Below are 24,011 nucleotides of genomic sequence, written 5' to 3'. Positions count from 1 at the left end.
CTTACCTGTGGCCTTCAGCAGCATGGGGCAGGGAAGGAGCCTGCACTGAGTGTCTGCCATTGCCAGCTGGATGCTGGACATACACATCTCCCTCTCCTCAGTCTGGTGAAGAATGGGCCTGTGCTGTCCAATAGGACAACCACTGGCCACTTGTGACTATTTCAATTTAAATTCATTAAAAATGAAATAAATTCAGTTCTTCAGCCATGCTAGTCATATTTCAAGTGCTTAGTAGATTTGTGCAGCCAGTGGCTACCCTATGGGATGTTGCAGTTGTAGAATGTGACTGCCATTAAAGATAATTCTATGAGGCCGGGCATGGTGGCTCACCCCTGTAATCCCAGCACTCTGGGAGGCAGAGGTGGGTGGATCACCTGAGGTCAGGAGTTTGAGACCAGCCTGGCCAACATGGAGAAACGCTGTCTCTACTAAAAATATAAAAATTAGCTGGGTGTGGTGGTGTACACCTGTAATCCTAGCTACTTGGGAGGCTGAGGCAGGAGAATCGCTTGAACTCGGGAGGCGGAGATTGTGGTGAACTGAGATTGCACCCTGTGCTTCAGCCTAGGCAACAGAGTGAGACTCCGTCTCAAAAAAAAAAAAAAAAAAAAAAAATTCCATTAAACAGTGATGGGGCAGAGGTTAAACATGTCCAAGGACACACCGCCAGTTAGAAATAGAATCAAAGAGAGGTCAGGCTGGGAAAGAATAATTCTTGTGTTTTACTTCCATTTGGTTTCTAGGATGTTCTCTCTGTTCCTTTGTTCAGCAAATGTTGAGTACCCACTATGTAAGCACGGCACTGTTCTAGGGATATATCACTGTACAAAACAATCAATCCCTACCCCATGGAGTTTACATTCCAATGGGGAAAGACTAACAAAAAACATACACAATGTAAGTCCAGGTGCAGTGGCTCACCCCTCTAGTCCCAGTGCTATGGGAGGCCAAGGTGGGCAGATCACTTCAGCTCAGGAGTTTGAGACCAGCCTGGACAATGTAGCAACCTCATATCTACAAAAACATACAAAAAAAATTTAGCTGGGCGTGGTGGTGGGCTCCTGTAGTCCCAGCTACTTGGGAGGCTGAGGTGCAAGGATCACTTGAGCCTGGGAGGTGGAGGTTGCCATAAGCTGAGATTATGCCACTGCACTTCAGCCTGGGTGACAGAGTGAGACCCTCTCTCAAAAACAAAACAAATACACAATGAAAAAACAGTGAATTATACATCAGGAGGCGATGAGTATAATGGAAAAGATGTGTTAAAGCAGTGAAACAGGGTAAGGGAGATTAGAAGTGCAGGTTGGTTGTAGTGTTAAACAGTGTGGTCTGGGTAGGTGTATGAGTCCATTTTAATGCCACTGATAAAGGCATACCCGAGACTGGGAAGAATAAGAGGTTTCATTGGACTTACAGTTCTACATGATTCTGACGGGAGTCCTCAGAATCATGGCGGAGGGTAAAAGGCACCTCTTACATGGTGGCAGCAAGAGAAAATGAGGAAGATGCAAAAGCAGAAACCCCTAATAAAACCATCAGATCTCATGAGACTTATTCACTACCATGAGAACAGTATGAGGGAAGCTGTCCCCATGATTCAAATTATCTCTCACCAGGTTCCTCCCACAATATGTGGGAATTATGGGAATATAATTCAAGTTGAGATTTGGGTGAGGACACAACCAAAACATATCGTTCCATCCCTGGCCCCTCAAAATCTCATGTCCTCACATTTCAAAATTAATAATGCCTTCCCAGCAGTCCCCCAAAGTCTTAACTCATTTCAGCATTAACCTAAAAGTCCATGGTCCAAAGTCTCATCTGAGACAAGGCAAGTCCCTTCCACCTATGAGTCTGTAAAATCAAAAGCAAGCTAGTTACTTCCTGGATACAGGAGGGTACAGGTATTTTGTAAATACAGCCATTCCAAATAAGAGAAACTGGCCAAAACAAAGGGGTTACAGGGCCCATGCAAGTCTGAAATCCAGCTGGGCAGTCAAATTTTAAAGCTCCAAAATGATCTCCTTTGACTCCAGGTCTGTAGGACCTCTTTAGGAAGGTGGCATTTGAGCAAAGACTTGAAGCCAGTGATGAAGTTAGGTGTGTGGACATTTGGGACAGAGGGAAGAACTAGTGCAAAGGTTCAAAGGTAGAAGTATGCCTGGTGCATTCAAGGAGAGCGAGGAAGCTTGAGTAGAGTGGATCAGGGACATTTGTGGGATAAAGGCACAGTGGTGGAGGAAGGAGGCCGAAGATGTGGGGTTTTGTAAGAACTCTGACTTTGACTTTGAATGAGATGGGAAGCAGAAGCCATAGAGGTTTTCAGAAAAAGAGGCATGATCTGGCTTGTGTTTTAATGGGATTGTTCTGGCTACAGTGTTGAGAGTAGGCTGCATGGGTAGAGGGAACAGAAGCAGGTCATCTGCTATTGTAGTAATCCAGGAACAAGACGATAGTCATTTAGACCAATTACAGTTGGAGTGATGAGAAATATGGGAAGATTCTGGATCTACGTGTTTGAAGATGAAACCTACAAAAGCTGCTGATGGATTGGATATGGGGTATGATAGAGAGACAGGCGGGTAAAGGATAACTCTAAGATTTTTGGCCCAAGCAACTAGAGGGATTGAGTTTCCTCAGCCAAAAGAAGAGCAGATTTACCTGGGTGCAATGGTTCATGCTTGTGGAGGCTGAGGCAGGAGGATTGTTTGAGGCCAGGAGTTTGAGACCAGCCTCATCAACATAGGGAGACCCTGTCTCTACAAAAAAAAAAACAAAAAAAAAAACCAAGCACAGTGGCTCAAACCTGTAGTCCCACCTACTTGGGAGGTTCAAGCTGCTTCTTGCTTGAGCCCAGGAGTTTGAGGCTACAGTGAGCTGTAATTTGCCACTGCCCTCCAGCCTGGGTGATAGAGTGAGACCTTGTCTCAAAAAAAATAAAAATAAAAGAGCAGATTTGGTGTGTCTGATGAAGAAAGAGAAGGTCAGATGTTCAACGTGCTAGTTTGACATGCCTAATAGACATCTAAATGGAGATGCCAAGGGGGCAGGTGATATATGAATCTGGAGTTCAGGAGTAATGACTAGGCTGGAGATATAAACATGAGGTTCATTAGCATATGTGAGTTGGAATTTAAAGCCCTGATATTAGATGAGATGCCCAAAGGAGTAAGTAGATAAGAAGAGACCCTAAACTGAGCCCTGGGGTGCTTCAATCTTAAGAGGGAGCTAGCCTGTAATCTCAGCACTTTGGGAGGCTGAGGCGGGTGGATTGCCTGAGGTCAGGAGTTCAAGACTAGCCTGACCAACCTGGTGAAACTCCGTCTCTACTAAAAATACAAAAATTAGCTGGGCATGGTGGCAGGCGCCTGTAATCCCAGCACTTTGGGAGGCTGGGGAAGGTGGATCATGAGGTCAGGAGTTTGAGACCAGCCTGACCACCATGGTGAAACCCCTGTCTCTACTAAAAATACAAAAATTAGCCGGGCGTGGTGGTAGGTGCCTGTAATCCCAGCTACTCAAGAGGCTGAGGCAGGAGAATGGCTTGAACCCGGGAGGCAGAGGTTGCCACGAGCTGAGATCATGCCACTGCACTCTAGCCTGGGTGACAAAGTGAGACTCCTCAAAAAAAAATCTGCTTCATGGGTCTGGCCATTGGAACTCAGAGGACCCCAAATCTGTAACTGGATACAGAGATGTGGATGCCAGCAGCAAAGCTGGAATCTGCCTGATGGCTAAAATCAGGTGTGAGACACTCTGCCTGTTCTTCCCGCTGAGTGCCAGTGCGCCCTCAACCTCACTTGTCTTAAGCATAGATGCCACCTCAAAGACATGGGGAGAGGAAAAGCCTGAATTGGCTGACAACACACTGATGTGATGGAATCCAAGCTGAACTGGCAAATGAAGTGTTCTACCATTAGGTACAATGGCAACTGAAGAGGGAAATTAAGTTTGTTATTAAAAAATAATGCAGCCAGGTGTGGGGGCTCATGCCTGTAATCCCAGCCCTCTGGAGGCTGAGATGGGAGGATTACTTGAGGCCAGGAGTTTGAGACAAGCTGGTCAACATAGTACAATCCTGTCTCTACAAAAAAATTTAGAAAATAATAATATTGCTATAAGGGCTGAGGATAATGGAGTTATTAATTGGTGTATTAATAACTGTAAAGTCACCGCATTAGCCCTGACTTTTCTTTTCCCCTGGTACATTAATAACTGGAGTTATTAATGTTCTGGAGATGGATGGTCATGATGGTTGCCCAATAATATGAATGTGTTTAACACTACTGAACTGTGCCCTTATAAATCCTGGGATGGTAAATTTTGTTATATTTTACTGCAGTTTTAAGAGTTGGAAGAACAAAACTATACTATAAGCTTTCTCCACCTGAGGTTGTGGCTTATAAAATTCATACCCCTGATGACAGATAAAAACTGAAGTGGAGGGGCTGGGCGTGGTGGCTCACGCCTGTAATCCCAGCACTTTGGGAGGCCAAGGTGGGTGGATGACAAGGTCAGGAGATCGAGACCATCCTGGCTAACCTGGTGAAACCCCATCTTCACTGGAAAAAAAGAAAAAAAAATTAGCCAGGTGTGGTGGCAAGTGCCTGTAGTCCCAGCTACTTGGGAGGCTGAGGCAGGAGAATGGTGTGAACCTGGGAGGCGGAACTTGCAGTGAGCCGAGATCGTGCCACTGCACTCCAGCCTGGGCGACAGAGCGAGACTCCATCTCAAAAAAAAAAAAAAAAAAAAAATCAAAAGCAAACTGAAGTGGAGTTAGGGTGAATAGAGGGTGGGTTCAGGGGAGAGATGGAAAGATTGCTCCGGTAGTGCCGAGAGCACCAGGAGATGGAGGTGGGAAGGTGTGGATGCTGCTATTTGCTTGGCGTCATCCTGGGCAGCACCTCAAAACCAGGCACAAGCCTCTCAGTTACACACACACACACACACCACCTTTAACATCCTGCAATCACATCTCCCAACCTGAAGGAATTACCTGATGGTTGGAATCTATATCCTTCTCTTAAGCAAAGATTCCCACAAAATTCAAGGAACAGAACGTTGGGTAAGAAAATTTTATTTCACAATGTAAAGGGTTATGTGAGACCCAACTGTATTCTATCTGAAGCATTAGAATCCAACTGTAGTAAATGCATCTTACTTATATTCGATGCTGGCCAGAGGAGCTATTCTGCTTCCTTTAGAAGTTATGCTTTTTATTGTGGCTTGTGGTAACCATGTAACATGCAAGAGCAATGGTTTTCAGGAAGAAACTATTATGCCTTACAGCTTCTGCCCCAAATCGCAAGAAAACTTGAACTATGTCATTAAACATCCCATAAATGCTGACAGAAGATAAAGGATATCTATTATATGAAATTGTCTATGCCCTCAGACTACAATTCCTGAATAGTCAGATGGTGACCATGTTCATCCTTCTGGATTAATGAAAACTTGGAAACCAGTCAAAGCTGCCTGGGCCCTGGCTGGCTGGCTCTCCCTTCAGCCTGCTCCCCCCAGGAGCCCTGAGCATCTCCTTCTGCCATTGCCTGTACAGCTTGGAGGCTTTTCACATCTTGGAGAGCTTGATGTCATAAGTGACCATGTTCAAGTTGTCCCAGGCAAAGAGCTTCTTCTCCAGGGGGTTGTAGTCAATCATGCTGCTGTACTTATAGCGGTTCTTGAATGGGATGGTCAGGGTCTTGCTGATACCTGTGCCTGTGTCATAAGCAAAGTTGACGGTAGCATCTGCTGAGGAGTAGCTGCTGACGGTGTACAAGGTGCCACAGATGATGAAGGCATTGGCGACTGACTGCTTACGGATGTTTGTCTCCCAGGTTTGTTCGAGTTCCAGATTCTCTGGGTTCAGTTTGGAGAGGACAATGGCACCTTTGGCCTCATCGGTGCTGTAAATGACCCAGAGGCCTGCTTCATCCACAGCCAAGTCAATGTCTGTGTAGCCACCCCAAGAATAAGGGAACTGTCCGTGGTAGCCAGCTCCAGGGATTTCCTTCTCAGCCTTCACTGTCTCGGTATTCAGCTCATATCTTATGACAGTTCTGGACTCAGCGCCCTGGAAATAGAGGCTCCCCGAGTACACCACAGCACCTGTGCTTTCCAGTGGCCTAGGCAGTATGTGAACCTTAGAAGGGTAGCCCTGCATAAACTGGCTGATGAGGTCATACTCAAAAACCTGGCGGACATCTGTGCCAACTGTGTCGATTCTCCACGTGGTCTCCTGGGTGTAGGGGTAGGTGGGCTTGGGGTCTCGCATCCACACACCATACTTGCCAGTAATTGTTTCTGCTGTTCTCAGCGTGAGAGGCTCTCCTACCCAAACTAGTTCTCCACATCCTGGTAAATTCAGAAAAGAAAACGAAGCACCACTTAATCCATAATCTTTCCAAACACAGACAATGATCATGCGGAAGCTTGGCAGAGCCAGTAGATGTGACAGCCCTGGAGACAAATCGTCTGGGTTTAAAGCTAGGCTCTGCCACCCACTGGCTGTGTGACTTTCAGTAAGTTACTTAGCTCTCTATGCCTCAGTTATCGCATTTGTAAAAGGGGATACTAATAGTGTTTTGGGTAGTAGGGCTGTTGTAAATTTTAAATGTAATTATATATGTTAAGTGCTTGGTATAGAGTAAATATATGGTAAATGCTATGTGATCAATCTGTGTTTCATGTTATTGACAATTATTGCTATCACTGAGGGGCATGCATGGGAGTGGGAGCTATAAAATATTTAAAGTACAATTCACTCAGTATCAGTTGTAAGGATGAAAGTTGCACAGAGGGCTTCAACTGCATTTGTAATATTCTACTTAAGCTGGGCAGGGACTCATGGGTGTTCATTGTATTACTTATTGTGACTTTCATGCCTGGTTTATTTCATTACTATAAGGTAGGAGAGAGAAAAATCAACTCATAAGAATAATCTCCATACAACAAAGTTTTTCAAGCCCTATCTGATGAGTCACATATTTCATACATCATTTTAATATAATAAACATGAAAATAATTATTTTTTGAGACAGGGTCTTGCACTGTTACCTAGGCTGGAGTGCAGTGGTGCAATCACAGTGCACTGCAGCCTCGACCTCCCAGGCTCAAGCACCCCTCCCATATCAGCCTCCTGAGTTGCTGGGACTACAGGTGCCTGCTACCATACCTGGCTAATTTGGTTTAGAAAATAATTTTTTAAATGTAGTGAAGAGACGGTTGAAAATTTAGAGTTACCAGAATCACAACAGATGCCTGTATTTTTTTTTTTTTTTTTGAGACAGAGTCTCACTCTGTCGCCCAGGCTGGAGGGCAGTGGTGTGATCTCGGCTCACTGCAACCTCTGCCTCCTGGGTTCAAGCAATCTCCTGCCTCAGCCTCCCAAGTAGCTGGGATTACAGGTGACTGCCACCACACCTGGCTAATTTTTGTATTTTTAGTAGAGACAGTGTTTCACCATGTTGGCCAGGCTGGTCTTGAACTCCTGACCTCAAGTGATCCGCCCGCCTCAGCCTCCCAAAGTGCTGGGATTACAGGCGTGAGCCACCATGCCTGGTCCAGATTTCTCTACTTTTAATGGCACCTTCGGTTCCCTCACAGAAGGTAGAAACACTTTGCTGCTCATATCTTAGAGAACCGTGTTTTAAATATTTCATAACCCCTACTTGCATGCATGCTCTTCAGTGCTAGTAATCATTGTCAATAACATGGATAGTCAAAGTTTCTGGAAATCACAGTATTAGTCATAAAGTTGGACTTTCAGGGAACACTTTGGAGAGAGCCAAACTGTACTTTTCCTAAGTGGCCAAAGTTCAGAAAACATACTGTTAGTAACAGATTGTGGCTGAGATGGTGCTTGGTGTACACCTGTCCCTAAAATAAAGATATGAAGGCGCTACTGAAAAATGTAACTTCTCAAGTATACCTAATTCTACATGACAATCAAGTGGATGAAATCAACACATCTCTCATCTTGCCCTGTGCAGCCCAGCCTAGCCTCCCAAGTGTGGGTGATAGGATAGAGGGCTTTGTTAGGGAAAGGCTGACTCCTGCAGACCTGCTCTGACAAGGGAACAGAGAGAGAGAGAGTTCTGTTCCTCTTCTCCTCCCCTCCCTCTGCTCCCAGGGAAGTTAATTTCCCCCTTGGGTGGGCATTTATCCTATACTGATTCTCTGAACACAGCACTAGACATGAATAAAGACCATGTGGGCACAAAAGGGAAGAAACCTAACTTCATACCGGTGTCTCCCTCTCCACTCCTGAGATAGCCAGATGGGCTCTCCTTCAAAATTCGGGAAACAGGAACTTCAGTTAGCTCGGACTTCAGTTCCTGGAAGGCTAAAGTGTCCAAATTCCACGTAGAAACTGCATTAAAAGAAAGAGACAAAATTTTACTGTAAGAAAAAATGGCCCAAGGATTGACTATGTTGAGGATGACATTTAAATAGGCTGCCGGCCAGGTGTGGTGGCTCATGCCTGTAATCCCAGCACTTTGGGAGGCCGAGGCAGGCGGATCACCTGAGGTCAGGAGTTCGAGACCAGCCTGGCCAACATGGTGAAACCCTGTCTTTGCTAAAAACACAAAAGAATTAGCTGGATGTGGTGGCAGGTGCCTATAATCCCAGCTTCTTGGGAGACTGAGGCAGGAGAATTGCTTGAACCCAGGAGGGGGAGATTGCTGTGAGCCCAGACTACACTATTGTACTCCAGCTTGGGCAACAAGAAAGAAACCCTGTCTTAAAACTAACTAACTAAATAAATAGGCTCCCAAAGATATGGTGTTTGAGATTTGATTTTAGATAAGGACTGGGGATGGGTTGGGGGTCAGAGAAGGGAAGATAAAACATGATTGGACTGTGCTGATAACAGTTGGGCCTGAGTGATGGCTACATTGGAGTTCATTGTAGTCTCTCTACTTTTGTGAATATTTGAACAATTCCATAATTAAAAACCTCATAAATAATAAATTGCAGGGTAATGTGCCTACCTTAGAGTAGGGTATTCAAAATCAAATAATATTTTAATTCCACTAGAAGGGCTGATTTGTGAATAGGTGAGTTGTAATTTCAGGAATATGGAGACAGTCCTCAGCATCTTCTTAGATGTCTGAATTTCAATAATTAAAAATTCATGAAAAATTAGCTGGGCATGGTGGTAAGCATCTGCAGTCCTAGGTACTTGGGAGGCTGATGTGGGAGGATTGCTTGAGCCCAGAAGTTCAAGGCTGCAGTGAGCTATGATCCTGCCACTGCTCTCCAGCTTGGGTAATAGAGCAAGGCCCGGTCTCAAAAAAAAAAAAAAGAGACCGGGCAAAGTGGCTCACACTGAAATCCCAGCACTTTGGGAGGCCGAGGCAGGCGGATCACTTGAGGCCAGGAGTTCAAGACTAGCCTGGCCAGCATGGTGAAATTCCATCTTTACTAAAAATACAAGAATTAGCCGGGTGTGGTGGCACATGCCTGTAGTTCCAGATACTCAGGAGGCTGAGGATCACTTGATCCCAGGAGGCAAAGGTTGCAGGGGGCCGGGATTGTACAACTGTACTCCAGTCTGGGCAACAGAGCAAGACTCTGTCTCAAGAAAAAAAATAAAATAAAAGAAGTGTGGCTCATGTCTGTAATCCCAGCACTTTTGGAGGCCAAGACAGGAGGAGTACTTGAGCCCAGGTGTTCAAGACCAGCTTGGGCAACATAGGGAGACTCCTGTTAAAAAAAAAAAAAGATAAAAGTTTACTGCATGACTTAAGGTTTTTTCCCTTGTTATATGCAAATATTCTTGTAAGAAGTAACATATTAAGCTTTATACTTTCAGTAGAATATTCTGCCTGATTCCTTTCTGAGACCAGTTTTGCATAATAGAGAGGGAGGGTGTGCAGAGTTCCTATAGGAGTTTGGGGTGGGGGCGGTGAGCCATACAGAAGGGAAGCGGGTGGGCAGCATTGGTTAGACAGTAAGTGATCATGGTGTGCTACATGTCTATACTCTTGCTTAGGATTATGATCTTACAGCAGTCTTGAATACAAGGATGAGGCAATAGTCACAAGGAACAGGCTTGGCTATTTTAAAATGCAGTTTGGCCAGGCCCAGTGGCTCACACCTGTAATCCCAGCACTTTGGGAAGCCAAGGTAGACAGATCACTGGAGCCCAGGAGTTCAAGACAAACCTGGGCAACATGGTGAAATCCCATCTCTACAAAAAATACAAAAAGTTAGCCTGGGTGGTGATGTGTACCTGCAGTCCCAGCTACTTGGGAGGCTGAGGTGGGAGGATCACTTGAGACCGGGAGGTCAAGGCTGTGGTGAGCAGTGATTGCACCACTGCACTCCAGCCCTGGCGTAGAGTGAGACCCTGTCCTCCCCTCCAACCTCCCCAAAAACCCATCACATACACATACACATAAAAACAAATAAAATGCAGGTTTGATGATTATTCAGGTGTGGCAAGGCCAACATCCCAGGAGGCAATTGTCACTGAAAAGCAAGTTAAAGCAAAATTATGGAGACAGTAAAAAGATCAGCAGTTGCTGGGTGAGGAAGGGATGACTAGGTGAGGCACAGATGATTTTTAGGGCAATGAATACTGTGTATGATACTATAATGGTGGACACATGTCACTATGCATTTGTCTAAACCCATAGAAGGCGCAACACCAAAAATGAACCCTAATTTAAACTGTGGACCTTGGGTGATGTGCGTGCTGATGCAGGTTCATCAGTTGTAACAACTGCTGTGGCGGGAGATGATGATAATCGGGGAGGCTGTGCATGTGTGGGGGCCAGTAGTATCTGGGAACTGTTTGTACTTTTCTCTCAATTTTGCTGTGAACATAAAACTGCTCTAAAAAAAAAATTATCTTTACAAGTTGTTGTACTCACAGAGCCCAAGAGGAAGGGGGCACACTAAGCCCAGGAGGCCACCTGGGGAAGCACCAGGGTTGCTCCAGAGGAGGGCACCAGGGGAAAATGTGGGAAAGCGCCTTTATTCTTTCCATGGGAAGGAAAGAAAGGGGAGGCAGGGTAAGCAGGTTTAGGATTGGGGAGTTTGAATAATTTCAGCAGGATCTGGGGTCACAGGAGTTATCTCTAATTGTCTGGTACCAGGCCCTGGGTGATTAGGTCAGGGGGACAGTGGCCTTGAGTTTGAGCCAGATGGAGGTGGTCACAGGGTGTGGGCTCTGGATTGGTTGGTTTGCATATGAAAGCTGTCCTCCCAGGTGAGTCCTTTGCTAACTGTAGGAACTGGCTACCCCTGGGAGGGGCAGTCCCTCTTGTGTTTGCAAGGCCCAGACAGCAAAGCATCAGAATAAAAAGACATGCTTAATACACTGGGCTTTTCTCTTGCTGAACCTCTGAGTCACTTCTCTGCCCTTTGAGCAACTTGTTCCCCGCTCAGGATTCTCAGGTGTTCAGGACAGTGGGAGGAAAGTCAGTGCATCTCCTGAGGCCGGAGCGCCTACACAGCTGAGAGGGTCGGGAAGACATGTTCTGCCTTTGATCATTTGTTTGCTCAGCTCTCCTAAATTTAGATTTCAGGCAGAGAGGATCACCACAGAAGTCTTAATCCACTGGTTCTACCACATTTCATCAAAGCCACACATTATTTTACATTTTCACATCTCCAGATTCAGGGTACCTTGTTTGAGTTGCTGGGGTTCAGCTTCAACAAATTATAGTACTGGAAAAAATTTCTCCCTGGAAGGAGGTGAAGAAAACATTCAGCTAGCTCTCAGGTGCAGGCTGGGCCAGACAGCCATGCTGCCCACAGTGAGCCAGCTCAGTAGCTGCTGCAGCTGCCTGCCCCTGATCCCAGCTACCCTTCTCTCCTCTCCACCCCTGCCTCTGTGTGGCTGCAGTTGTTAGCCTCCTTAAAAGTGTTAATGCCCTGGAGATGGGTGGGTCCTCCATCCCTGGGATATCCCTCAGTCTAGAGTGCACCATGTAAGTAGTTAAAACCCATAAGCTGGCCAGGCGCAGTGGCTCATGCCTGTAAACCCAGCACTTTGGGAGGCCGAGGTGGCAGGATTGCATGAGGCCAAGAGTTTGGGACAAGGCTGGGCAACATAGCGAGACCCCATCTTTACAAAAAATTAAAGAGTTAGCTGGGTGTGGTGGTGCAGCCTGTGGTCTCAGCTACTCGGGAGGCTGAGGCAGGAGGATGACTCTTGAGTCCAAGAGGGCAAGGCTGCAGTGAGCCATGATCATGCCACTGCACTCCAGTCTGGGTGACAGAGTGAGACCCTGTCTTAAAAAAAAAAAATTAAAAAAAGAAAGACTCATAAGCCAAAATGTATATGTAACTGAGGACATCCTCAATGTGCATTCCAAACTCCAGGGGCAATTGGGAGTACCCCCCGGGACATGGCAGGCCTTCATTATTCCTAGCCTCAAATCCACAGAGCTATTTATCCATCCTTTTAGTCACATCATTGGAGCACCTATTGAGTGCAAGGCTGTGCTAGGTGCTCAAGAAAAAAGGTGTCTAAGACACAAGTTTGTCTAATAGGCTAGTCTATGTTAAAAAAAAAAAAAAAAGACACAATCGGTCCATGCCCTTAAGGAAATCATAATCTGGCAAAGTCCTCATACCCGAGAAGGAAAATGGGTTTATTCCAGGCTGCTGCGGAAACCAGTTTCTTGGACAATCTGAATGGCTCCTGGAGAGTCCTGGAAACTTTATTTCATTCCCTGCCTCTCCTTCTCCCTATCTGAGGTTGTGCAGAGGTGAGGAAACCCCTTTGTTCTTCATTCTAAAGGTTGCATTGGCCTAGGAGGGTATCCAGGGCAGGGACTGATTCACTAGGTCAAATGGAGTTTCCTTAGATCGACCTGAGACCAGTACCAGCTGCTTCCCTTCTCCCCCTGTGCAGGCAACACACACCTCCGGCAGGGACTTGGTGCTGCCTATGGGGGAGAGGGACAGGGTGCCCGAGGTTCCCTGTTCTTCTGTGCTGCCAGGGAGAGGTAAGAGAGAGTGACCGCCTTCCTGTACACAGGTGGCAGAACCATCTGTAACCTTCCTCTCTGATGCTGCCTCGCCGATTGCCATGCCTTCTCTCTTAGGCCCAGAACACACACCCAGGCTGTTAGGAGCAGCCCACCGCTGCCTGGCCCCGCCAGCCTCCTGCAATGTGCAGAGGCTCATTCGATGTGGCAAAGTCTTGCCAGGACAATTTTTCAAAATCAGGGCATTAAGCAAGTTCCTTGAATTGAGCTGGTTTCCTTTCATCTGTACCTCTTCTTGGATCACTGCAGACTCTGCCTCAGGACAATTCAAATTTCTTTTCTTTCATTGTCTCAACTCTCAGAATATAAGAGTTGCTGGGCATGGTGGCTCACGCCTGTAATTCCAGCACTTTGGGAGGCTGAGGTGGGTGGATCATGAGGTCAGGAGTTCGAGACCAGCCTGACCAAAATGCTGAAACCCTGTCTCTACTAAAAATACAAAAATTAGCTGGGCATAGTGGCACATGCCTGTAATCCCAGCAACTAGGGAGGCTAAGTCAGGAGAATCGTTTGAACCTGGGAGGCAAAGGTTGCAGTGAGCTGAGATTGTGCCATTGGACTCCAGCCTGGGTGACAGAGAGACTCTGTCTCAAAAAAAAAAAAAAAAAAAAAAAAAGGAGTTGGTTTCAGGCAATGTGAGGAGAGAGAAATACTGCATGCCATCTGTACACAAAGTCTGGAGGACTGCCCCAACCTTGTCCCTACACTTCAGCTATGCCATCCACAGTTGCCATGGGAGGGTCCCTTAATAAATGTGTCAATACTAAAATTTCTCTGGAATGTTTGAAAATCACTAACATTTCATTCTGAATGTGGAAGAAAACCAAAAAGAGATTATGAAAATATTAAGGGCTATATTGTGACAGATCGTTAACATTTTTAGGGCTTTTTTTTTTAGGTTTTTTAAAAAATATTAAACTCAGGCGAGCCATCCCTCCCCTGCATCTGGCCCCTTTACACATACAAAATGATGTATTTTATGCTGGTTATTTAATTTAGCAACTTACTGAGAAAAGATGTATACTAAGAAAAGTAGGGGTACATACCTACCAGTCAGTGGGGAGAAAATTAAGAAAGAAATGCCCTTTTTGCTATAGAGGGAAGGAAGAAAGTGAAACCCAAAAAAGTCAGGCATTTTCACAGATGACTTCCTTGTGGATAGCTAAAGTATGTACTGGCTTTGCAACTCTAAAAAACAGCTTTTTTTTTTTTTTTTTTTTTTTTTTTTTGTGAAACAAGATGGTTTGTCGGCATTCATAGCTCTTTGCCCATTTCAAGTAATTTTTATGTAATTTTTAAATGTGATCTGGTGCCTTCAAAGTTTCAGAGAAATAGAGAGAGGCTTTAGGACTGCAGATAGCGCCTGATAAAGTTGAACTATCGCTACTACTTATTAAGTGTCTCTTATGAGCCAGTACTGTGCTGGGTGCTTGCTACTCACTACTTTCAAATAATGGTCCTGAAAGTGAACATTAATATCCCCTTTTGCAAATGAGGAAACCGAGGTTCAGAGAGGTTAAGTAACATGCCCAAGGTCACACAGCTAAGTGGTATCGCTGGGACTTGAACCCATGTCTTCCAAGGCCATGGCAGCTGCGAACTCTTCTATCCTGTGCTGAGGAGGTGTGTCAGTTATAAATGCATTGGCTCTCAGAGTTGAATGCATCCTCCCATGTATGCTGTCTGAAGAACAAGAGCTTTGAAGTGAGCGCGATGTTGAACTATCTCAGTAGAGGGCGCTGGAGGGACATCGTGGGAGGAAAAAGGTCTGCAGTTTTCCTGTCCTGCGTCCATAGGCGGTATGACTGTGAGGACATTTGTTGGAGTCCTACCCCAGCCACGGACCCCGAGCGAAGTTCTTCTGTGACCTCACAGCCACAGCCTGGCCATAACCTTTCCACAGCCCTCCCAACAAGGAACCCAGAGTCCCTGCACACGGACCTCAGTGCTCTGGAGGCCTCCTGCCTGTGCCTGCCCTGACTCCCACCATGCCCTTGCCACACGTTGCAGGTTGCCCTCCTCACCTGCACTGGGAGGCGGCCTATTGCAGCTGCAGACCAGCTGAGGCCTGCACACCTTAGCCACCTTCTCTGCAAGCTGATGTGCTGAACCTCACCTTCCCCTTCCAAGCTTGTCCGGCACCCTCCCTCAGCCCTAGGTGCCTATGGAGTTCACTTCTATCTATAGTTGCTCTTTCATCACGGTTAGTAATTCTTTAAAGTGAACTTTCCCCAGCTTAACCCACTGTGTGATTTCTATCTCCCGACTGGACCCAGATTGCTCCTGGAGGCTTCAGAAGAGTCTCAAAGATGCTGCTCAGCACTTTGTGGGGTGACCCACTCCTGGGGCTGAGCTCAGGTCCCAGTGGGTTGCCTTGTAAACTCTCAGCTCCTGGGCTGTGCACTCAATCCTCTTATCAGTTCTTCTACCCTCACTGGCAAAGAAGAGGCAGCAAAAGTGCCTGGCTGGTGCCAAGTTCCCTGCTGAATCCCACCATGGCCCTTATGGCTCTGAGCAAGGAGCCCTTCAGATTGTGCCTTGCAGGAACCACTCCTTATGTGCATTAGCTGGAATAAACATGAACTGCAATAAAACAAAATGTCAGGGAATGGCTTCCAGGATGACTGCAAGGCCAGTTCCCATTTGGCAGGGGCGATGGTTAAGTTATGAGCCTGCTGGCTTCTTCTAGGTCATGTCAGCCAGGAGCATCTGGCAATGGTCAGGCTCCAGGAATAGAGCCATCTGGCATGCGGGTGGAAGCCCAGAATAGAGGATGCAAAACCCAAAGGCAGGGAAACAATCTCGTAAAGGGGCCTGGACCTAAGCCGGAAATCATAGCTCCTAGTTCAGCTCTGCCATGTCCCAGCTGTGTGACTTTGGGTAAATGACTCCACCTCTCTGAGCCCCAGTATTCTGAGCTGAGTTGTTTGGATGATTACATAAGTAACTATAAATGAAATGGCCCTCAATAAAGATGTGTCAACACTAAAATTTCTCTGGAATGTTTTAAAATCACTAACATTTCATTGTGAATGTGGAGGAAAACCAAAAAGAGATTGTGAAAATATTAAGGGCTGTACTGTGTCAGATAGTTAGCATTTTTGGGGCTTTTATTTTTTAAGGTTTTTTTTTTTTTTTTTTTTTTTTTGAGACAGGGTCTCGCTCTGTCACCCAGGCTGGAGTACAGTGGCATGATCTCAGCTCATTGCAACCTCTGCCTCCTGGGTTCAAGTGATTCTTCTGCCTCAGCCTCCTGAGTAGCTGGGACTACAGGTGCCTGCCACCACGCCTGGCTAATTTTTGTATTTTTAGTAGAGACAGGGTTTTACCATATTGGCCAGGCTGGTCACGAACTCCTGACCTCGTGATCCGCCTGCCTCAGCCTCCCAAAGTGCTGGGATTACAGGCGTGAGCCACCACGCCCAGCTGTTTTTTTTCTAGGTTTTTAAAAATGTTAAATTCAGTCCTTCTGTGGTTTAAAGGTTCATGTCTATTACAAAATTCTGGAAATGTTCTGTGTTCTCTGCCCTCGCTTCTTTATAGACTTGGCATTTTAGAGACCTCAACCCAGAAACTGAATTTATTAACTCGTTTGCCTGTAGACATAGGCATTGTAATAATTTTCGTAGATATTTTCTATCACTGAAAAGTTCAGTACATATTACATAAATGAAAGGAATGAAGTAAAACAAGCTATGCCTAATTATCTACAGGTTGTCAGAAACATCTTAGGAAAGTGAAGACTAGCTAATAGACTATTGTCCTGAGTACTGCTCTAACTTGTACTGTCTCTAGAATCAACGTGTGTTATTAAAATGTTATGCACATGTTGACATATTGATTATTGAATGATGCTTTAAAACAATAGTGGAACCCTGGCCAGGTGCAGTGGCTCATGCCTGTAATCCCAGCACTTTGGGAGGCCGAGGCGGGTAGATCACAAGGTCGGGAGTTCAAGACCAGCCTGGCCAACATGGTGAAACCCCATCTCCACTAAAAATACAAAAATTAGCTGGGCATAGTGGCGCGTGCCTGTAATCCCAGCTACTTGGGAGGCTGAGGCAGGAGAATCGCTTGAATCCAGGAGGTGGAGGTTGCAGTGAGCCGAGACCACGCCACTGCACTCCAGCCTGGTGACAGAGCGAGACTCCATCTTCAAAAAACAAAACAAAACAAAAAACAAAAACAATAGTGGAACTCAAGTAACATAAGCCTTTCTAGTTATATTTTATTCACTGGGTGGCCGCTGCTCAGCGCTGCACTGGGTGCTTCCCTGTGTGACTGCTAATTTGCATGATGACTCCCATGAGGGATTATCATCCCCATCCTATTCTAGGTGAGGAAAGGGAATCTGCAGCACTTGTGTTGAACACCTCAGGTTTCTCCCCTCACCCTCCCCTCACATCCTGCCCACTTTTTTGCAGTCATTGCTGAGGCAACCTGCCTCTTGCAGTTATCACCTGCGGGGACCTCGCCTCAGCCACCGTGGCCCAGCTTCTCTGACTTTCTGCATAGAAAGTCTACAAGAACAGGCCAGGTGCCGTGGCTCATGCCTGTAATCCCAGCACTTTGGGAGGTCAAGATGGGTGGATACTTGAGGTCAGGAGTTCAAGACCAGCCTGGCCAACGTGGTGAAACCCTGTCTGTACTGGAAAAAAAAAAAAAATACAAAAGTTAGCTGGGCGTGGTAGTGTGCACCTGTAATCCCAGCTACTCGGGAGGCTGAGGCAGGAGAATTGCTCGAACCCAGGCGGAGGTTGCAGTGAGCCAAGATCGTGCCACTGCACTCCAGCCTGGGGGACAGAGAAAGACTCCATCTTAAAAAAAAAAAAAGAAATCAGTCTGCAAGAACAAACCTCGTCCCCACATCCAAGTATCATGGAAGCGCAATATACTCCATGGGATAGCCCTTGGCCAAGAGGGTATCAGATCCATGGGTAAACCTCCCCTCTTCTGTTGCAGTCTACACAGCCCCTCTGAAGGGCTTGATGGGATTGAGCCTCCATTGCCCACTGTGGTGACTAGCTGGAGAAGGCCCCCACTTTGTGGCTTTCCTGCCTTCCCTGTCTCACTTTCCCCTGTCTCAACTTCTCTTCTCTAGGATCATGGTCCATATAAACCAACTGCACACAAGCCCTCTTCCAGGCTCTGTTCAACAGGAGACCAGTCCAAAGCAGGGGCTAAATAACAAACAAAGCAGGCCTTCTCTTGTGACAGTAATAACCAACTCTAATTTATCTTCTAGTAAATTATATATGTATTTTATTATATATACAATAAAATTATATATATAATTATATATATTTATATGTATTATATGTAATATATATATATTTTTGAGATGGAGTCTCGCTCTGTCACCCAGGCTGGAGTGCAGTAGCGTGATCTTGGCTCACTGCAACGTCTGCCTCCCAGGTTCAAGCGATTCTCCTGCCTCAGTCTCTGGAGTAACTGGATTACAGGTGCCCGCCACCACACCCGGCTAATTTTTGTATTTTTAGTAGAGACAAGTTTTCACCACGTTGGCCAGGCTGGTCTTAAACTCCCGTCCTCAAGTGATCTGTCCACCTCGGCCTCCCAAAGTGCTAAGGTTACAGGTGTGAGCCACCACACCTGGCTAATTGTATTTTTTTTCTACTTTTCAAAAACTATTATATATACATAAAATTTATTTATGTATATATATGAAAATTTATATAAGCCCAGAGAAGAAAAAGTTATATATAACTTTGTAGTAATAGTTATGTAGTAAAATATGTCATATTATGTGTATGTATAAACAAGTGATTTCTATGATTATAAGGAAATTTTTTCTACATAACAACTATTAATACATGATCAAGAAAGTGGTGGTAACAATTTGAGTTGCAGGTGGAATACAGAAAGGCTACCTTCTCAGGCCTTACCTTTGTCCACTCAGCCTCACTAAGCTTCTCTACCCAAACCTCCACACCTAGTTCTTGCCACTCCTGCAAAAAAGCACACCTAGACTTACATTCCAGCCTCCAGAATGCCCCCTTTTCCCTAGATCTGGCCTTGAAACAGATCTTTTGTTCCAAGCATTCCTGTACCTTTCTGTCTTTTACCTTTAGGGTCTATAAACCAGAGGTCAGCTGAAGGTCTTGAAAGTCACTGAACCTCATGGCCAGGTACAGGGAGGGCTCACACCTGTAATCCCAGTGCTTTGGAAGGCCGAGGTAGGCAGATCACCTGAGGTCAGGAGTTCGAGACTAGCCTGACCAACATGGTGAAACCCTGTCTCTACTAAAAATACAAAATTAGCTGGGCATGGTGGCACATGCCTATAATCCCAGCTACTTAGGAGGCTGAGGTAGGAGAACTGCTTGAACCCGGGAGGCAGAGGTTTCAGTGAGCCGAGATCGTGCCATTACACTCTAGCCTGGGCAACAAGAGTGAAACTCTGTCTCAAAAAAAAGAAAGAAAGTCACTGAACTTCAGAGGAAGAGGCCAGAATTCGAGCTTTGCCACTAACTGGTAGATGGCCATGGACAAGCTGAATAACCTCTCTGGGCCTCAGTTTCCATATCTGCAAAAATCAGCCAGCGGTACCAGATGCTCGTTAGGTCCCTTTCCAGTTCCACATTCTTGTACTAATGTAATTTCCTGCTCATGAAAACCATCTACTACTAGAAAAGAACTTCCATGTTTGGTGTTCAATATAATGGGATGTTGCCCTTATTTCAAAAGTGGAGTAGCTGGAAAGATCAAGAAAAAATATAAAATTAGGAAACACATCTAATAAATCCCCAAAGACTTGTTAAATGACCACAAAAGAAAAAAAAAGGCAAAACATTGCCACTATTTTTGTACACACACACACACACCACCCACACCCACACACACCACCCACACCCACATACACACATGCAGGAGTTTTTATTGAGAATGTAACTTCATTCAACAGTCTGAAATAAGTAATGCCTCATCACACTTCTGGTAATGATGATTCTTTCAATTGTCTCCACAGATTCAAGTCTCAAGCTCTACCACTGACCAGCTGGGCAACCTTGGCCCCTTAGCATCTTAGGACTTCACTTTCCTTGGTTGTAAAATTCAGAATTGGAGCTCTTCTAACAATCTAAACATTTTTTAAAAATCCTTTACATCTTATAGGTATTTCATGTGAACCCCACAAAAATTATTCACAGCAGGAATTTTCTTTGTTATGTTATGGACAAGAAATGAAGATGCAGAGGGTTCAATAACTTGCCCAAGGTCATCCCCAGGCTCTGGCTCTTAGGTTTTCTAACCCCATAGCTATGAAGAGCTTGCCTTTCACGTAGAAGGCTCTTTTTAGGAAATATTTTCTCATAATTTTAAAGCTTTTCAAGCCTATAGAAAAACTGAAAGAAAAGTACAATAAGCTCCCCATATACTTAGATTCACCAGTTTGTAATTCACCAGTTATTAATATTTTGCCACAGTTGTTTTACCTTTCTTTCTCTCATTATCTATATATTTGCAGTCTTTCTTCAACCATTTGAGAGCAAATTGCAGACATCCTGACGCCTCACCCTGGGTACTTAAGCATGTATCTCCTTAGAACAAAGATTTTATCCTTCGCAACCACAGTATCATTATCTCACCAAGAAACTGAACATTATAATACAGTAACATAATAATGAGCAGTCAAATTGCTTCAGTTATCCCAAACCTGTTCCTCATAGCCTTTTTCCCCCTTGGATGAAGACACCAATCAAGACTCATGCACTACATTTGGTTAACACATTTCTTTAGTCTCTTTAATATAGAACAAGCCCTTCCCCACCCCTTTTTTCTTTCTTCCTTGGCACTGACATTTTTGACCAGTCCAAACTAATTGTCCAACAACTGGATTTGCTTGCTTATTTCCTCATGATTAGAATACTTCCTCAACAGGGAATATTTGGGAGCCCACTTTCACAAAAAGTGACACAAATACCATCTTCCCAGCTAATAAGAAGACCTCCCCCAACACCTACCCCCCACCCGCCGCCCCACACACACACACAGACTCACCTTTAGGCAAGAAGGGACCAGGATGAACAGAAGAGCCTCTCAGAAAAAGCCATCTCAAGAATTTGTCTGGTGACTTAAAAGCAGAGGTTCTCAGATTGGACTGAGTAAGAAAACTTTCAGAACAACATATTGAGAAAACTGACAGAGAGGTGCCATCTCTTTATTTTGCCAAGGAAGAACATTTAAAAATAAACAAAAACTTACCACTTATTATCATTTCCCAAATCTATTGTAATTTCATAAATAAAGGTCATTTTAACATCAAAAGGTACGAATAACAATCTGAGCAAAGGTTCAAAAAAGGATAGTTTTTCAAAAGGGACAGTTGACAACTTTCTACTGCTCATATGCAGACACATCTCACCCGGTCCTTTTATTTCTCCTTTTGCTATGGACTGTGAAAACTGACATGGAGGGGCACAAGAACTCTGAACCACTAATCTAAATGAAGCTCTCAGGAGCTAAATTACTAGTAATACTTGAAGGTGATCACTGTGCTTTCCTTAATTCATCTGTCTTGTGCTAGCTGTGCAGTCTCTAGGAGAAAGGGCAGGCAGGGGGGCCTGGAGCACCTGTAGCAGGTCACTATGAGCCATATCACCTGCTGAACTCAGAGTCCCCCCACTCTGCATTCTTACCTTCTCTGGAGCCTGGTGGCACAGCCCGAGCAGTGTCTCGGGTCTGGGGACACTGGCCCCTTCTCAGCCTTGCTACCTCCTGGCTGCTGCTTTCCAACCTCCTGGCCAGATTCTCATTTTCTTGACTCAGTCGCTTCTTCTCTTCCTCCAGAACTGACTTGTCTCGGAGGAGGTTGCTGTAGGCAGTCTCCAACTCTCTGATTTGGGTTTCCAGCTGGTCCCGCTCCCGCCTCAGGGTGCCCAGCTCCTTCTGCAGCCCCTCCTGGGTCTCTTGGGGCCTGGCAGCCTGGTCCAAGGTCAACTGGTGGAGGAGGCTCTCCAGGGAGCTGAGCCGAGCTTTGGTGGCCTCCAGGTCTAAGCGTTGGGTGCTGCTGTCTCTCTGTAGGTTATGGATGACTGACATGGCCTGGCTCTGCTCTGGGCAGCTGGATTCATTGGGACTGGCCACACTGAAGGTATAATGGCATCGGCCACTCTGGTCATTGGCCTTCCTGAGCCGAGCTGTCCTGGCCCCCACATCCCACACCAGGCAGGCCAGAAGCAGCAGCTGGACAGCTGGCATCTCAGGCCCAAAGCTGCAGCAACGTGCACAGAAGAACCTCGTTGCAGAGGCTTGGTGAGGCTTCCTCTGGAAAGCTCTGCTGTGCTGAGAGGTGCCTGGATGGGTGGCCTTGCTGGCTCATGCCTGAGCTCCAGAGAGGTTTATATATACTGGGGAGCCAGCCCTTCATGGGGGAAGAGAGAGGTGGCCACGTGAGGCTGGGTGGGGCTGTGCACAGGGGGGTTGCCTTCACGCTGCCAGCAAGATTCTTAGAAAATAACCTTCCAGAAGTCTGTTTGGAGTTTCTTTTTAAAAAGAACATCCCAATTTATGCACCCATACCCCAATAATAGTTCCTATATCTCCACCTGGTTTTATACACACACACACATGTACACACACTTACACCAGGACTACTGGTGTGCTGATTTCAACAAGGATATATTTCTAGTTTATATTTCCATTCACTCTGCAAACTCATTGAGAACCTGCACTGTGCCAGGCACTATGCTAGGAACTGGAGATCCAAACAAGTCCTTTAAGACATGTAGCAGGGACAGAGAAAAATAACAGCCAGCCAGAATACAAGGGCAGCACCCTACCAGGCTCCAGGGAGAGCATTCCTATAGAAGCGGCAGATTTCCCCCCTCACCCCTAGCTTTAAAACAACTGTGTATCTTTGGGAGAACTTTCTAATTTCAGTCTTGCATCTCAGGCACCAATGTCAACGTTAGCCTCTAAATCAGTTCTTACTCTGTGTGTGTGCATGTATATGTGTGTCTGTGTGTGTGTGCATGCCAAGAACCTCATTGGTGAAATCTGGGGAACTCTTCTCAGAAAGATGTTTTCAAATATATAAAATATAGATTACAAAGGAAACAAATGATAATGAAATATAATTATCAAAATATCAAAATTTTAAACATATGTTTTATTAATATGTTAACAAGATCCAGCAGGAGGTCTAATTTCAAAGTAGTTTTGAGTATAAATATTTCACTTACAACATATCTGCAACAACTGTAATGTAGTATAAAATGTCTGTGATTTCTATTGGTAATGACAAAGTCACAGGTACTGTTATTACCACTTTGAGTTTATGGCTCTATTCACAATGGAATAAAATGTTAAATTTAGTTAGAAGGTGGTAAAAACAAAAACGTAATTTTTTCCTCATTCAAATTCACAGGCTTTCTGGACTGTAGGTTAATAATCCCTGCTTTACATTAATAAACCCAAAAAGAAAAAACAAAAAGCAAATGGCAATAGCCAATAAATATACCAAAACTGTGGGAAGTAACTTTAAGCCACTTAAAATAATGATTGCCTTTGAGCAACTTTATGTTGTTAATACCAACAACAGTGTCAATACTTGTGAGGTAAATATTTCCAATCTGCCCTGGCAGACTCACCTCCAGAGTGGAGAAACACAGTTTGCTCTAAAGATTCTATTCTTATTTGATTGGTTCTGCAGTTAAGCCTGAACTTGAGACATTTACAAATGGGTGTTTGTTTACAGCTGACCAAAGGGTACTATTCTCATTTTCTGAATCAGATAGTAAACATCGCTGAAATGATTTTTCAAAAAACCAATCATATAGTCAGCAAGACCTAGGCTTGAATCTGTTTGGCTTTACTCTTAGGAATGTTTTCTTCCTGTTAAAAGAAACGAGATTGCCCTTGTGCTGCTAACTCCACAGAGAAAAAGAGTTCCTAATAAGGAGAAACTAAGTAATCTTACAGCCTCAGTTACTACCTTGTGACTTGCTCAGAATTACTCTGCTTGTAAAGGAAAAATATAGTATT

At 45.1% G+C, this 24,011-nt stretch overlaps 1 protein-coding gene across 1 annotated transcript; it reads right to left on the bottom strand.

Moving 5' to 3' along the window:
• Positions 1 to 5,061: 5,061 nt before the first annotated feature.
• On the bottom strand, positions 5,062 to 22,374 carry MYOC (myocilin). The gene is made up of 3 exons (XM_003824656.5): positions 21,665 to 22,374; positions 8,246 to 8,371; positions 5,062 to 6,354 (listed from the first exon to the last, which is right to left on the bottom strand). Exons 1-3 carry the CDS (start codon positions 22,224 to 22,226, stop codon positions 5,570 to 5,572), a joined length of 1,473 nt encoding a protein of 490 aa, XP_003824704.2. The 5' UTR covers positions 22,227 to 22,374; the 3' UTR covers positions 5,062 to 5,569.
• Between the last annotated feature and the right edge of the window lie 1,637 nt (positions 22,375 to 24,011).

The sequence above is a fragment of the Pan paniscus genome, chromosome 1 (assembly GCF_029289425.2).
Source record: "Pan paniscus chromosome 1, NHGRI_mPanPan1-v2.0_pri, whole genome shotgun sequence".
NCBI lineage: Eukaryota > Metazoa > Chordata > Mammalia > Primates > Hominidae > Pan > Pan paniscus.
Note: the sequence above shows the minus strand (reverse complement) of the source record. Positions and strands in the feature narration are given on the sequence as shown.

Coding starts and splice junctions, on each gene's coding strand:
- MYOC (XM_003824656.5), bottom strand. CDS start 22,226: ATGCCAGCTGTCCAGCTGCTGCTTCTGGCCTGCCTGGTGTGGGATGTG. Junction 8,372..21,664: donor GCCACCAGGCTCCAGAGAAG/GTAAGAATGCAG, acceptor CTTTTAATGCAG/TTTCTACGTGGAATTTGGAC. Junction 6,355..8,245: donor GAGTGGAGAGGGAGACACCG/GTATGAAGTTAG, acceptor TGAATTTACCAG/GATGTGGAGAACTAGTTTGG.